The 16329-nt window shown below is 43.4% G+C and overlaps 1 protein-coding gene across 3 annotated transcripts in view; it reads right to left on the bottom strand.

Annotated features, from left to right (window-relative positions):
* The window catches only part of LOC106605399 (dynein axonemal heavy chain 5), a 57223-nt gene that overhangs the window by 28182 nt on the left and 12712 nt on the right, over window positions 1-16329 (bottom strand). For all 3 annotated transcript variants that reach the window (XM_045718544.1, XM_045718545.1, XM_045718546.1), the window contains exons 23-42: window positions 15381-15616; window positions 14318-14536; window positions 12386-12448; window positions 11893-12131; window positions 11518-11758; window positions 11097-11296; window positions 10408-10561; window positions 10053-10216; window positions 8918-9074; window positions 8542-8754; window positions 7871-8095; window positions 7405-7577; window positions 6985-7163; window positions 6484-6671; window positions 6029-6223; window positions 5436-5570; window positions 5087-5194; window positions 3933-4086; window positions 3316-3462; window positions 2299-2540 (exon numbers count right to left, since the gene is read on the bottom strand). In XM_045718544.1, the coding sequence (XP_045574500.1) occupies window positions 2299-2540; window positions 3316-3462; window positions 3933-4086; window positions 5087-5194; window positions 5436-5570; window positions 6029-6223; window positions 6484-6671; window positions 6985-7163; window positions 7405-7577; window positions 7871-8095; window positions 8542-8754; window positions 8918-9074; window positions 10053-10216; window positions 10408-10561; window positions 11097-11296; window positions 11518-11758; window positions 11893-12131; window positions 12386-12448; window positions 14318-14536; window positions 15381-15616 (3632 nt within the window). The remainder of the gene's footprint in view (window positions 1-2298; window positions 2541-3315; window positions 3463-3932; window positions 4087-5086; window positions 5195-5435; window positions 5571-6028; window positions 6224-6483; window positions 6672-6984; window positions 7164-7404; window positions 7578-7870; window positions 8096-8541; window positions 8755-8917; window positions 9075-10052; window positions 10217-10407; window positions 10562-11096; window positions 11297-11517; window positions 11759-11892; window positions 12132-12385; window positions 12449-14317; window positions 14537-15380; window positions 15617-16329) is intronic.

The raw sequence follows: 16329 nt of genomic DNA, 5'->3' as shown, positions 1-16329 counted from the left end.
AATATAAACACACAGACAAAGATACACACAAAGATACACACACAGACAAAGATACACACACAGACAAAGATACACACATACACAAATATACACACATAGACAAAGATACACACACAGACAAAGATACACACAAAGATACACACACAGACAAAGATACACACATGCACACATACACAAATATACACACACAGACAAAGATACACAAATATACACACACAGACAAAGATACGCACATACACAAATATACACACACAGACAAAGATACACACATACACAAATAGACAAAGATACACACATACACACACAGACAAAGATTCACACATACACAAATATATACACACACAGACAAAGATACACACACACAAATATAAACACACAGACAAAGATACACACACAGACAAAGATACACACAAAGATACACACAAAGATACACACACACAGACAAAGATACACACAAAGATACACACATGCACACATGCACAAATATACACACACAGACAAAGAGACACACACAGACAAAGATACACACATACACAAATATACACACACACACACACAGACAAAGTTACGCACATACACAAATATACACACATAGACAAAGATACACACACAGACAAAGATACACACAAAGATACACACACAGACAAAGATACACACATGCACACATACACAAATATACACACACAGACAAAGATACACACACAGACAAAGATACGCACACAGACAAATATACACACACAGACAAAGATACACACATACACAAATATACACACACAGACAAAGATACACACATACACAAATATACACACACAGACAAAGATACACACATACACAAATATACACACACAGACAAAGATACACACATACACAAATATACACACACAGACAAAGATACACACATACACAAATATACACACACACAGACAAAGATACACACATACACAAATATATACACACACAGACAAAGATACACGCACACACAAATATACACACAAAGATACACACATACAAAGATACACACATGCACACATACACAAATATACACACACAGACAAAGAGACACACACAGACAAAGATACACACATACACAAATATACACACAAAGACAAAGATACACACATACACAAATATACACGCACATACAAAGATACACACATACACACACAGACGAAGATACACACACAGACAAAGATACACAGACAAAGATACACACATGCACACATACACAAATATACACACACAGACAAAGATACACACATACACAAATATACACACACAGACAAAGATACGCACATACACAAATATACACACACAGACAAAGATACACACATACACAAATATACACACACAGACAAAGATACACACATACACACACAGACAAAGATACACAAATATATACACACACAGACAAAGATACACACACACAAATATAAACACACAGACAAAGATACACACAGACAAAGATACACACAAAGATACACACATACACAAAGATACACACACAGATACACACATGCACACATACACAAATATACACACACAGACAAAGAGACACACACAGACAAAGATACACACAAAGATACACACACAGACAAAGACACAAACAAAGATACACACACAGACAAAGATACACACAAAGATACACACATGCACACATACACAAATATACACACACAGACAAAGATACACACACAGACAAAGATACACACATACACAAAATATACACACACAGACAAAGATACGCACATACACAAATATACACACACAGACAAAGATACACACATACACAAATATACACACACAGACAAAGATACACACACAGACAAAGATACACACAAAGATACACATATACACAAAGATACACACACAGACAAAGATACACACATGCACACATACACAAATATACACACACAGACAAAGAGACACACACAGACAAAGATATACACATACACAAATATACACACAAAGACAAAGATACACACATACCCAAATATACACGCACAGACAAAGATACACACATTCACACACAGACAAAGATACACACAAAGATACACACACAGACAAAGATACACACAAAGATACACACATACACAAATATACACGCACAGACAAAGATACACACATACACACACAGACAAAGATACACACATACACAAATATACACACACAGACAAATATACACACACAAACACATAGACAAAGATGCACACACACAAGCATGCACGGATGTACGCACACACACACACACACACACATTTTCATCCACTGATAAAGAGTGAGCGAAGGTTCTGTGCCCACCTCCAGAATGGGGCTCCAGTTGAGCACAGAAGAGCTCATGAACACCATTCCGTTACGAGACACGGTGGCAGGCGAGGCGTTGTCGATGTTGTGGGGCTCAAACACGATCTTGCAGTTGGGGGCCATGGGGATCCTGTCTCCATTGGCCAGGGTCAGAGTCCTGTTGTCATCCAGTACAGAGTTGAGGTTCTCTATCCAGATAGCATCTACTGGTCCATCTAGTACTATCCAGATGTGCTCCCCTGCAGAGGAGAGAGACATTAGAACCAGTCTGCTTATTCAACTAATCAAAATCAACTATGGAGGTCAGAGCATATTAGAATATCACTTTTAGTAAAAATATAGGGAAATGAATAGAAAGATATGAGAATATTGAAAACACATGGAAATGATCTGCCCCTTTGTTCTACATGAATTCCATAGAGACTATACCGTATGTACTGTATGTGGGTTCATGCTCTAGCATGTCTAATGTTTGAGTAAACTTGCCCTTTGTGCTGTTGTCTGCGCCCAATAATGTTTGTACCATGTTGTGCTGCAGCCATGTTGTGTTGCTACCATGTTGTTGTCATGTTGTGTTGCTACCATGCTGTGTTGTCATGTTTGCTGCCTTGTTATGTTGTTGTCTTAGGTCTCTCTTTATGTAGTGGTATCTCTCTTGTCGTGATGTGTTTTCTCCTATATTTAAAAAATATATATTTTTTTAAATCCCAGCCCCTGTCCCGCAAGAGGCTCTTTGCCTTTTGGTAGGCCGTCATTGTAAATAAGTATTTGTTCTTAACTGACTTGCCTAGTTAAATAAATAAAAAAATGTGTAAAGCAAGGACCGTATAAGTCCAGGGTATTTCTTTCAAGTTTCAAGTTTTAATGTCCCGTGCACAAGTACAGTGAAAAGCCTTTCTCGCAAACTCAAAACCCAACAATGCAATAATCAATAACAATGTAATACTCACAATAACAAGGCAGAACAAAAACACACAATATATAAAAATATGAAATAAGAGGTGTCCGTCTCACCTTTCTTGGCTCTCAGGGTCTTCCTCCACAGGGTAGAGAAGATGCCGTCGGTCCAGTCATTGGTAGATACATCTAGACGGCCAAACATCTGAGGGGCGGTGATCGCTTTGGGGTTCATACGCATCTCTCTGTGTGGCTGGCTGCAGTCTGTGGGTGCAAACACACACACACACACACACATTCACTTAACACAGCTTTTAGTTAAGTATGTGTCACGACTTGTGTCACGGCGGTGTTCGGCGGTCGATGTCGACGGTCTTCTAGCCATCGCTGATCCTTTTTTCATTTTCCATTTGTGTTGTCTTGTTTTCCCACACACCTGGTTTCACCTCTGTTTCCCCCATGTCTTTGTGCGTGATTGTTTATTGTTAGGTCGGTACGTTTCCGGCTGGTTTATTCCCAGGTGCTGTTTCACCCGTGTTTAGTGGCAACCGTTATTTTTGTTCGCACATTGGGTTTGTTACTTTGTGCCTTTATTAAAGTGAGTTGTTCACTTATCTCTGCTCTCCTGCGCCTGACTTCATGCACCAGCTACACCCACCGCCTGACAGTATGACTGCCATGGGGAAGCAAATAAGGTCAAATAAGTCCAGTGTTTTGATGGGGATGTTTCTCACCTGTCATGGCTCTCATCAGGGTGTGAATGCAGGTGGTTTTTCCTGCTCCGCTGGGCCCCAGGGCCATCATACCATGGCGGACCCTCTGGGTCTCAAACAGCTGAATCACCTTCAGCTTCCATGGAGGGTGGCTGATCAGACCTGCCTCTGCCACCTACAGTATGGAGAACAATGGAAGAGAGTGAGGTGAACTCTTCATGTTATGAGACCAGACTCCTCCACCTACAGTATGGAGAACAATGGAAGACAGTGAGGTGAACTCTTCATGTTATGAGACCAGACTCCTCCACCTACAGTATGGAGTACAATGGAAGACAGTGAGGTGAACTATTCATGTTATGAGACCAGACTCCTCCACCTACAGTATGGAGTACAATGGAAGACAGTGAGGTGAACTCTTCATGTTATGAGACCAGACTCCTCCACCTACAGTATGGAGTACAATGGAAGACAGTGAGGTGAACTATTCATGTTATGAGACCAGACTCCTCCACCTACAGTATGGAGTACAATGGAAGACAGTGAGGTGAACTCTTCATGTTAATACAAATAAATCCTTACCTCACATTTAGATCGAAAAAAGGTTTTATGCTACTATGGTATTAAGGCTAATACCAAGACAGATTCATCCCTTAAACTCGGTATTATACTGTGGGTGTGGCATGTAGCCTTGCACGTAAGAGCGTTGGGCCAGTAACCAAAAGTTCGGTGGTTCGAATCCCTGAGATGACTAGGTAAAAAAATATGTCGATGTGTCCTTAACCCTAATTACGTAACTCTAATTGCTCATGTAAGTCGCCCTGGATAAGAGCGTCTGCTAAATTACTAAAATGTAAAATGTACTGTAGAGGAACAGAGAAGAGATGGGTGGTGAGGACGGGAGAGAACCAGTGTAAGGAGGAGGGTTATGAGAAACTACACGTAGAGTACAAAACATGAGCTGGCGCACACCCAGAAAGATTATTTTGTGTGGAGGTGCTGACTAATGGCAAATAAACTGTAAACTATAAAAATAAAGAGAGTCGCACACTCCATATATAAACTCCCAGTAATTTATTGGGTAAATTATTTTTATAGTTGATAGACTTCAGAGTGACATGGAGAATTTTCAAACTTAACGTAAAGGGATTATGTTATATAAAATGTCCTCTCACCTGTTTGTTGATAGCTGTCTCCAGCTCTGAGTAGCCTGCTTTATCCAGCTGGATCCCAGGGAAGAGGTCCTCTATCAGGCTGAGGAACAACGGCTCATCTTCATCTATCTGTCAACACATATAGAATTATGTCAGTGAAGTTAACCATGATACCACTTCTGTTATGTTGCACCTCACTGAAGATGAAATCATTATTCATGTATTACAGAATAGTATATGAAAAATTAACAATCTGTAACACTTAATGCTGCTTAAAAAAAAAGGCTTTTCTAAAATGGCAGTTGATTTCGAGGAGAATAGCAGTTGATTTCAAGGAGAATGTCCTGTATATCTGAGTGACTGCACTCACCAGCTTGGACAGGTTCATATCTCTGAGAACCCTCATGACGATGGTAGATTCTGTGTCGTTGGGGTTCGCTCGTTTCACCGCCCCCAGTGTCCGCAGAACTGACAAAATGTTTCGCAGTCCAAAGTCATAATGCACCTTAAAAACAGAGTGAACCCAACATGGACTGTATGGAAATCAAACTATGAACTACACAAAGATCATAATCAACACATACATGGACAGTTCAGTTGTTTTTATACTGAACAAAAATATGAACGCAACATGTAAATTGTTGCTTCTATGTTTTCTGAGCTGAAATAAAAGATCCCAGAAATTGTTCACACACCAAAAAAAAATGTATTTCTCTCAAATTTGTGCACAAATGTGTTTACATCCCTGTTAGTGAGCATTTCTCCTTTGCCGAGATAATCCATCCACCTGACAGGTGGTATATTAATTCCCTTTAAAGTGATTTGAGACATTGATGATACACTTTAAATAACCTTTCACTTGACTTGATTGTTTACTTATATGGAAGTACTAAAATGTATAGCATTGCATGTTCAGCTCTCATTGAAATATCTACAGTAGTTACATTTCATTTCATAGCTGACCTGCTTGGAGAGCTGCTCCTCACACAGTTTGTAGAGGGTGAAGAACTTCCTGGCTAGCTCTATGTTGTCTATGAAGCCACAGCTGGCCAGCTTGACCCGGATGATGATCTGACGGTCTGGGACCATCATGGCCACCGAGCGGAAGTTGATCTTCAGGTTCTCTGGAAGCTCCTGACGACCTGCGTAGCCCGGGTTCTGATTGGGGCAAAAACATTTATTAATCAAATCTTTATTTAACCAGGTGAGTCTGTTAAGAATAAAAAGCAAAACAAAGTCTATGACTAACATCCTCAAAGTAATAATGAACCTGGTCTGATTTGGACTAGTTTCAGTTAATCTTCTTTGAGACAAGAATTCATTATTCCTTTCAGAAGTACTTTAAATGAAGCTCTACTTGACAAAGCGTTTGTGAAGGGGTTTCTACAGTGAGTAGTTTATAGACTGCTAATAATAACCATAGTAAGGAAGATGCCGAATTCGGGATTCATTTCCACGTTGTCTCCGTCAGTGAAGATGAAGTTCTTGCGGCGGTCCTTCTTGCAGGTAAGCACGATGGCGATCTGCTGGGCCGCCACGGAGAGAACTGATAGGTCGATACGGTTGAACTCATCGAAACAGCCCCAAGAGCCCGACTGGGCTAGGCCTGTCAATCAACACAACATTACACATCACTCTTCACATTAAACTCCTCATTCAAAACAACCCCAAGAGCCTGACCTGCAAATCAACACAAAGACACACAACATTACACTGTTCATTAGGTTCAGGTTGAGATCATCATTCTCTTCACAGTAATATGAGTGACATCTTATATAGCCTATAATCGCCCCAAATCATATACGTTTTGTTTGTACTGGATATCCAACTCCTATGGTCATTGCCATGCAAATGGCACAGGAGTTGGCAAGAGAGCACAAATGTATTTGGGACCAGGCAATATGAATAGAAGCTCCTACCTTTAAAGATCCTCCCCAGTCCTCTGAAGTCCATCTGGTCGGAGCAGTTGAAGACCACCACGTACTTCCCCAGGCAGCGGCCCATGTCTTTAGTGGTCTCAGTCTTCCCTGTCCCTGCAGGGCCGGCCGGAGCTCCTCCCATACTCATCCCCAGAGCCTGGGCCAGTGTGATGTAGCACCTGGGACAAACACACACCAAGAAAAAGGTACATCCAGGATAATCACCCAAAGATATTCAATGTGATACACCATACACTTGTGGGCACTAAAAAGTTAGGCTGGGCCATGGTACTGGCAGTTAGTCCCTACCTGTCAGTAAGAGATGTGAACACTAGTTAGTCCCTACCTGTCAGTAAGAGATGTGAAGACTAGTTAGTCCCTACCTGTCAGTCAGAGCGGTGATGACTAGTTAGTCCCTACCTGTCAGTCAGAGGGGTGATGACCAGTCTGTCAGTGCAGCCCAGGAACTCATTCTGATAGATGAAGCCAACGTCAGTGATGTTGATGATCATCTTGTCAGAATCCTCATTGAAGTAGAAACGACACTGCTTCAGCCACTCAAAGTCTGTAGGGCTTTTGATATGCAGCCGACACTGAGGGGAGAGCAGGGGGAAACCATTCTGGAAACAAAGCATTGCTAAAGCCTATGAAATTCCTAAAACCCCAATTGTCAAATGTGATTTGAATACCAGGGGAAACTCAAATTGATATTCTCAGACTCTACCATGCCCTAATCAGAAAATATTTGGTGGAACAGTTTGCCAAAAGTCTTAAAAATATGTTACACAACAGCAATTATTACCTTCAGTTTATACACTGAAAGGGACCTTTGGGGTTGAAGTACTATTTTAGCCACTGAGTCAGTTTGTGATTCCAGTCCACTCACCAGGTCATCAAAGATGTCCCTCTGGTGTACATGGATGGTTATGAGTGTCTCATACTTGGCCCGCTCCATTGAGGCCAGGTCTTTAGTGGTCATGTCTATCAGGGTGTTGAGAAGCTCCAGGAAGAACTGGTTGGTCTTGGGCATGATCTTACGGTCGTAGCGGGCGTTGGTCAGGGCCTCCTCTGAGTCTCTGGTCCAGATCATCTGGACTCCCAGCAGACCAACCTGGTTGATGGAGTCAGGAAGAGAGGACATCATGATAGGACATCAATGAGAGAACGTAAAGTCATCTTTCCCTGCTTCCATGTCTTCCTATCAATCAGGGCTGTAATCAGGACAATGTATAAATCAGGAATGTATGGAATTTGGCTAGTGTGTAGATCAGTTTCAGTTATACATTAATGGAGGATAATGTCAGAAAAGCAGGAATCCCTGATCAGGTACTGAGTAATGAAACATAGGCGTGGGAAAGTCTAACTACAAGGCCATTGCTCCAAGGTCAAGGTTAAGGTAATCTATCACATTATAAAAGAGAATGAATGATGATCCCAAGACCAGGACCGTGTCACAAATTGCAGCCTATATAGTGCACTACTTTGAACAGGGCCTGGGTCAAAAGTAGTGGACTATGTAATATGGTGACATTTAGGATGTATCCCATGTCTCCCCACCTGAGCAGGGAAAGTGTCCAGGAACTCAATGAGCTGGAAGCCTGAGTCCTGGATGGCCAGGACAGCCTGTCTGATGACCAGGTGAAGAGACCTCTGGGATTCCTTCAGCAGGGCATTGAGCCAGACCTCCACGTTCCCCTCAGCCGTCACCGGCCGATCCAGCTCTACCGTCTCCCCCTCCCTGGACGAGATGGCCAGGATCCGGTCGTACATCTGTGGAGACAGAAGAGCAGATACTATTGATGTTGCTGAATCTGGGTTAGTTACTATTGCAGAAGGACAGACACTACTAATAGTCAAATAAGTAAATTGATCAGGAGGCCTGACGGGGATAGTTGTAGAAAAAAATGATATATCTGTCTGTGCGTTACTGTACTTTGTCATGGAAGCGGACACATTTAATGTTGTCAAAGACATTGAGCAGGTGGGCCTGGATGGTGTGGGAGTCCGAGGCTTGGCCCAGTATCTCCAGCAGTGCCGGGTCAGACACAAAAAAGAACCGAGGGAACAGCAGACGCTTCTTCTCCAAGTACCTGTCAGTCACACAATCACACACACAACCAAGGGTTGAAAACTGGATAGCCAGAAGCTACAATCTATCCGCAATATTAGCTAACCCCCCAAAAAAGGTTTGAAAATATTACTAGTGTAATACACATCATGAAGTTACCAATGTACAACGTAGGCAAACTTGGAAGGTGTCATACTGGTACATGAATACTTTCAATGCAACTATTTAAAACAAATTCAAAGTATAAGTATAGGCCTACCCAGTGAGAGACTTCTGACAGACCTCCAGACAGACTTACCAAGAGACTTCTGACAGACCTCCAGACAGACTTACCAAGAGACTTCTGACAGACCTCCAGACAGACTTACTCAGAGACTTCTGACAGACCTCCAGACAGACTTACCCAGAGACTTCTGACAGACCTCCAGACAGACTTACTCAGAGACTTCTGACAGACCTCCAGACAGACTTACTCAGAGACTTCTGACAGACCTCCAGACAGACTTACCCAGAGACTTCTGACAGACCTCCAGACAGACTTACCAAGAGACTTCTGACAGACCTCCAGACAGACTTACCCAGAGACTTCTGACAGACCTCCAGACAGACTTACCCAGAGACTTCTGACAGACCTCCAGACAGACTTACCCAGAGACTTCTGACAGACCTCCAGACAGACTTACCCAGAGACATCTGACAGACCTCCAGACAGACTTACCCAGAGACTTCTGACAGACCTCCAGGCAGATTTGCCCAGAGACTTTTGACAGACTCAGACAGACTTATCAGAGACTTCTGACAGACCTCCAGACAGATTACCAGAGACATCTGACAGACCTCCAGAAAAGAGACATCTGAAGAAATAAGAATTGAAGACTCCAGACAGATTACCCAGAGACTTTTGACAGACGTCCAGACAGATTTACCCAGAGACTTCTGGCAGACCTCCAGACAGACTTACCCAGTAAGAGACTTCTGGCAGACCTCCAGACAGACTTACCCAGTGAGAGACTTCTGACAGATCTCCAGTTGTTCCAGTAAGTGAGGCAACAGCTGTCCCATGGTCTCGTCCCCCACACATGACTGCACCACGTTGGGCATCTCATGGGCCCGCGTCATGATCTTCACCCAGGACTTGTCGATGTTGGAGAAACGTTTCGCCTCCTGTCATTCAGATGATTCAGACTAGATTGTCATTCCTAAGTTTGCAAAAAGTTCCTGGGTTTTCCCCCCAAAAAAGGGATTTCTGAAAAACCAGGGCACTGTAAAAGTTCAAGAAATTGTGGAACCCCATCGCTAATAGCATAAGGTTAAAGATGTGTTTTCAGATGAAAAGTCAATGTATTGGTTCTTACCTTGGGTAGCTGTTTGGCTATGTCCCCTCCCACGAACACAGCCTCGAGGTAGATCCACAGGTTCTGGACAGTCATCCAGTTCTCTATGATGTCAGTGGTATTGGAAAGGTTCTGAACCCATTTCTGGATCTGGGCCTTGAATGGCGTGTTGTACCTGTGGAACACCAAGTCATCATCTGAGTCAAGCATTGACTACTACAGTACACAAACAACACTAAAATTCTGTACAATGCAGCTGAAACCTTACAGGGATTTATGCATAGCACCCCCAGTCTAAACACAACTGTCTAAACACAAACACCACAACTGTTGAACTCTAGATGACAAGTCAACTGGATGCTGAAATACAGTGAAGGCTGCTGAGGGGGCTCATAATAATTGCCGGAACGGAGCAAATGGAATGGCATCAAACACCTGTAAACCATGTGTTTGATACCATTCCACTGATTCCGCTCCAGTCATTACCACGAGCCCGTTCTCCCCAATTAAGGTCCCACCAACCTCCTGTGCTGAAATATGATAAACAATTGAGAAGAAATCATATATCACTCTGAACCCCAAGTCATTTGTTGCCTCAAAATCAAGACTGAATTAGGCTACATTTCACTATTGTTAACAAGCATGAAGCAGAAATCAGTCTAGATTTCCAGGCTAAGTCATTTGTGCCTCCAGTAGGTTTCTAGTCTAACCTGTTGCTCATGAGCGATCCCAGCACCATGAGGCTGTCCTCCATGTTAGTAACGATCTCAGCGGTGCTGTCGCCCCTCTGCAGCAGCTCCCCTCGCGTCTTGAAGTTGGCGAAGGTGAATGTCTTGTTGTCCCACTCAGCAATCACCTGCTTCAGCTTCTGCTCAATGTCCCTCTCCTTCACTGCACCGATGCAAATATCCTGCCCAGCGGGAGTTCAAACCACATTTATCTTTATTTTACCTTTGTTTTACAAACTTGTCCCATTGAGGTCAAACAACCTTTTTTTCTGGCCTCTATTTACAGTACAGAATAGTTATGGTGAGTGCAGTACCGGTAGTTGTACGGCTATAGAGAATCAATTACCTGGTTCCTTCCCTGGTTTCAGCACCAACAACAGCAACAACAAAAATCCATAATCACCTCAATTTCCTCTTTGCATCTGAGGAGCGGAGCTTCCATGATGTTGCGCAGCTTGAAAGTGTCCGTCTCCACTTCGAAGCTGTGTCCTGTCACCTCGGCGATTCTCTTCCAGTGACGCGTCATCATGGCCTTGTTGGTCATCAGTTCCAGTAGGGGGCAACACTCGTTGAAATCATCTATACTTTTCTTCAGGTCAAGGAATGCCTTCCACTCTTTCAGGGCACGGGGAAGCTTGCGACAACTGGAAATGGGGGGTGAAAAAACACGAACATCTAGTAACTTCCTTTTGGAAATGTAAATCCTCAATGAGATTGTTCATCAATGATTTCTGTGTAAATGTCTCTCATGGTCTGGGTTGTAGTTTGGTTTCCTTACCGCGTCTGTAAGTCAAGAAGTTCGTTATTGATCCTGTCTATGTGGATGTCGGCCCAGAGGATGTCATAGTAGCCGTTGACGGTGTCGATGACACTGTTGTAGAGTCCATAGAGCTTCTGGAGGAGGGTGAGCTGTCTCCTGATCTCCAGCAGCTGAGGGTGTTGGGTCACAGGCAGGCCAAACAGCTCCTCTCCACCAGTGTAGGTGATGTACTTACGGAACAGGTTGTCATAGCGATTCTGACCAAATGAAATGAGTACAGTCAAGTGCATGAATGGTTACATATGTCATTTCCAAAACCATACTACACACAATAAAACAATCATGCATGTTGTTGTCTATGTTAAATATAGTAGAAATAAGTAATACATTTAAAAAAAATAAGACATAGAACATGTGAATGAAAACCTCTGTGAATGTATCAACTTAAATGAAGTGCTGCAGAGTAGTATATACTGTAGATTCCTCTCTTGAAGATACACACTGTACTCACCTGGAACATGATGAGTCTGTCACTAGCGTCTTGGGGAGCCAGTCCAACAACCATGGGACCGTCCTGGGAATGAAACACAGCCTGCATCAGCAATTAGCTAGCAGTCTTATTTAGAGCGTGCCAAGTTAACTGTAATAGAAATGTCTAAGACCTAGACAGCCTTGGTGTTAGGTGTAGCTGTGAGTAAGACCTAGACAGCCTTGGTGTTAGGTGTAGCTGTGAGACCTAGACAGCCTTGGTGTTAGGTGTAGCTGTGAGTAGGACCTAGACAGCCTTGGTGTTAGGTGTAGCTGTGAGTAAGATCCAGACAGCCTTGGTGTTAGGTGTAGCTGTGAGTAAGACCTAGACAGTCTTGGTGTTAGGTGTAGCTGTGAGTAAGACCTAGACAGCCTTGGTGTTAGGTGTAGCTGTGAGTAAGACCTAGACAGTCTTGGTGTTAGGTGTAGCTGTGAGTAAGACCTAGACAGCCTTGGTGTTAGGTGTAGCTGTGAGTAAGACCTAGACAGCCTTGGTGTTAGGTGTAGCTGTGAGTAAGACCTAGACAGCCTCGGTGTTAGGTGTAGCTGTGAGTAAGACCTAGACAGCCTCGGTGTTAGGTGTAGCTGTGAGTAAGACCTAGACAGTCTTGGTGTTAGGTGTAGCTGTGAGTAAGACCTAGACAGCCTTGGTGTTAGGTGTAGCTGTGAGTAAGACCTAGACAGTCTTGGTGTTAGGTGTAGCTGTGAGTAAGACCTAGACAGCCTTGGTGTTAGGTGTAGCTGTGAGTAAGACCTAGACAGCCTTGGTGTTAGGTGTAGCTGTGAGTAAGACCTAGACAGCCTCGGTGTTAGGTGTAGCTGTGAGTAAGACCTAGACAGCCTTGGTGTTAGGTGTAGCTGTGAGTAAGACCTAGACAGTCTTGGTGTTAGGTGTAGCTGTGAGTAAGACCTAGACAGCCTTGGTGTTAGGTGTAGCTGTGAGTAAGACCTAGACAGTCTTGGTGTTAGGTGTAGCTGTGAGTAAGACCTAGACAGCTTTGGTGTTAGGGTGTAGCTGTGAGTAAGACCTAGACAGCCTTGGTGTTAGGTGTAGCTGTGAGTAAGACCTAGACAGCCTTGGTGTTAGGTGTAGCTGTGAGTAAGACCTAGACAGCCTTGGTGTTAGGTGTAGCTGTGAGTAAGACCTAGACAGCCTTGGTGTTAGGTGTAGCTGTGAGTAAGACCTATACAGCCTTGGTGTTAGGTGTAGCTGTGAGTAAGACCTAGACAGCCTTGGTGTTAGGTGTAGCTGTGAGTAAGACCTAGACAGCCTTGGTGTTAGGTGTAGCTGTGAGTAAGACCTAGACAGCCTCGGTGTTAGGTGTAGCTGTGAGTAAGACCTAGACAGCCTCGGTGTTAGGTGTAGCTGTGAGTAAGACCTAGACAGTCTTGGTGTTAGGTGTAGCTGTGAGTAAGACCTAGACAGCCTCGGTGTTAGGTGTAGCTGTGAGTAAGACCTAGACAGTCTTGGTGTTAGGTGTAGCTGTGAGTAAGACCTAGACAGCCTTGGTGTTAGGTGTAGCTGTGAGTAAGACCTAGACAGCCTTGGTGTTAGGTGTAGCTGTGAGTAAGACCTAGACAGCCTTGGTGTTAGGTGTAGCTGTGAGTAAGACCTAGACAGCCTTGGTGTTAGGTGTAGCTGTGAGTAAGACCTAGACAGTCTTGGTGTTAGGTGTAGCTGTGAGTAAGACCTAGACAGCCTTGGTGTTAGGTGTAGCTGTGAGTAAGACCTAGACAGTCTTGGTGTTAGGTGTAGCTGTGAGTAAGACCTAGACAGCTTTGGTGTTAGGTGTAGCTGTGAGTAAGACGTAGACAGCCTTGATGTTAGATGTAGCTGTGTGTAAGACCTAGACATGCTTGGTGTTAGGTGTAGCTGTGAGTAAGAGCTAGAACGAGCTGTGAGACTTGTCTGAACCTTGTCATAGTCCTGATAGAAGTGTCCACAGTCCTCCACAAATGTCTGCACGTTGTCTATGAGCTCTCCTCTGAAGTTGGGCTGCAGGGACACCAGCTCATTCTGGACCTCTGTGCTGCGGGCCAGCAGCTTCTCCCAGGTGTAGCGCAGCGTGTCCACCTTCTCTGCCTCCTCCTTCGCCACTACCAGGCCGTACTTATGGAGCATGGCATAGGACTCCTAGGAAAGGGAAAGGGGAATGCACAGCACTGAACAGACACATAGTACAACACAGATCTTCAATGTCTTCTCACAACCAAATACAGACTGCAAGGATTTAATCAAACTATGGGCAAATCCTAACTTCCACCTAAATTGAATTATCACCCATTGTTACCAATGCCCAGACTAAGTAGAAATTTGACTTAGGTGGGAATTAAATTTGCCTCCTGCTGAATGAAAGTGGACATTGCAAATAGTCTCAGTGAATTATTCATACAGTATCTCTCTGCAGTGGTGTAAAGTACTTAAGTAAAAACACTTTAAAGTACTACTTAAGTAGTTTTTTTGGGTATCTGTACTTTACTTTATTATTCATATTTTTGACTACTTTTACTTCACTACATTCCTAAAGAAAATATTGTACTTTTTACGCCATACATTTTCCCTGACAACCAAAAGTACTCGATACATTTTGAATGCTTAGCAGGACAGGAAAATTGTCAAATTCAAGCATTTATCAAGAGAACACATGGTCATCCCTACTCCCTCTGGCTTGGCAGACTCACTAAACACAAAATCACATTTTGTAAATAATGTCTGAGTGTTGGAGTGTGCCTCTGGCTATCCACAAGAAAATGATGCTGTCTGCTTTGCTTAATATAAGGAATGTTTGTTATTTATACATTTTACTTTTGATACTTAAGTATATTTAAAACCAAATACTTTAAGACTTTTACCCAGGTAGTATTTTACTGGCTTACTTTCACTTTTACTTGAGTTACTTTCTATTAAGGTAGCTATACTTTTACTCAAATATGACAATTGTGTCTCTCTGAAAGAAGTGTGCATTTGTGTTCCCTACCTCTATGGGTCCCACATGGAAGTCAATGGAGATCTGCTGCTCTCTGATCTCCTTCAGCGATGCCATGGCGATGCGGATGTCGTCCAAGTCTTTGATTGGTCGGTTCAGTTTCTTTGCCGCCTCATCCACTAACGTGAAGATGCTCTCCATATCTGTCCGGTACTTCCTGTTACAGTGCAGGCCGTAGTCCACCATCCAGCTCTTAGTCTCCGCAGTCAGGGCCATCTTCAGGTCAGCTGTTCAACAACAAATCAGATATTAGTCTGATAATAGTCAGATATTCATGCAGTGTTGAAAAAATTAAATAACAGTATTGTGAAATTCTGCTAAGAACATGTGCAGTTATATTTGGCAGGATTGTCTTGTGAGGTTAATGATTAGCAGTCAATTGCTTTGAAATAGCACGAAATGTCACATAACGGGGAGAAATTTTTCAGGGGGTGCTGCAGCACCCTCAGCACCCCTACTTCCCACGGCTATGTACCTGTATAGAGGGCCAGTTCTCCTACAGTGACGTATTCTACCTATGTAGAAGGCAAGAGCTCTCACAGTGATGTACTCTACTTGTATGGAGGGCCAGAGCTCTTACAGTGATGTACTCTGCCTGTATAGAGGGCCAGAGCTCCCACAGTGATGTATTCTATCTGTATAGAGGGCCAGAGCTCCCACAGTGATGTACTCTACCTGTATGGAGGGCCAGAGCTTCTACAGTGATGTACTCTACCTGTATGGAAGGCCACAGCTCCCACAGTGATGTACTCTACCTGTATAGTGGGCCAGAGCTCCCACAGTGATGTACTCTACCTGTATAGAAGGCCAGAGCTCCCACAGTGATGTACTCTACCTGTATAGAGGGCCAGAGCTCTTACAGTGATGTACTCTACCTGTATGGAGGGCCACAGCTCCCACAGTGATGTACTCTACCTGTATAGAGGGCCAGAGCTCCCAC

Source organism: Salmo salar, chromosome ssa05 (assembly GCF_905237065.1).
Source record: "Salmo salar chromosome ssa05, Ssal_v3.1, whole genome shotgun sequence".
In the NCBI taxonomy this organism is placed as follows: Eukaryota; Metazoa; Chordata; class Actinopteri; order Salmoniformes; family Salmonidae; genus Salmo; species Salmo salar.
The sequence above is the reverse complement of the archived record's forward strand: the minus strand, read 5'-3'. Positions and strand labels throughout refer to the sequence as shown.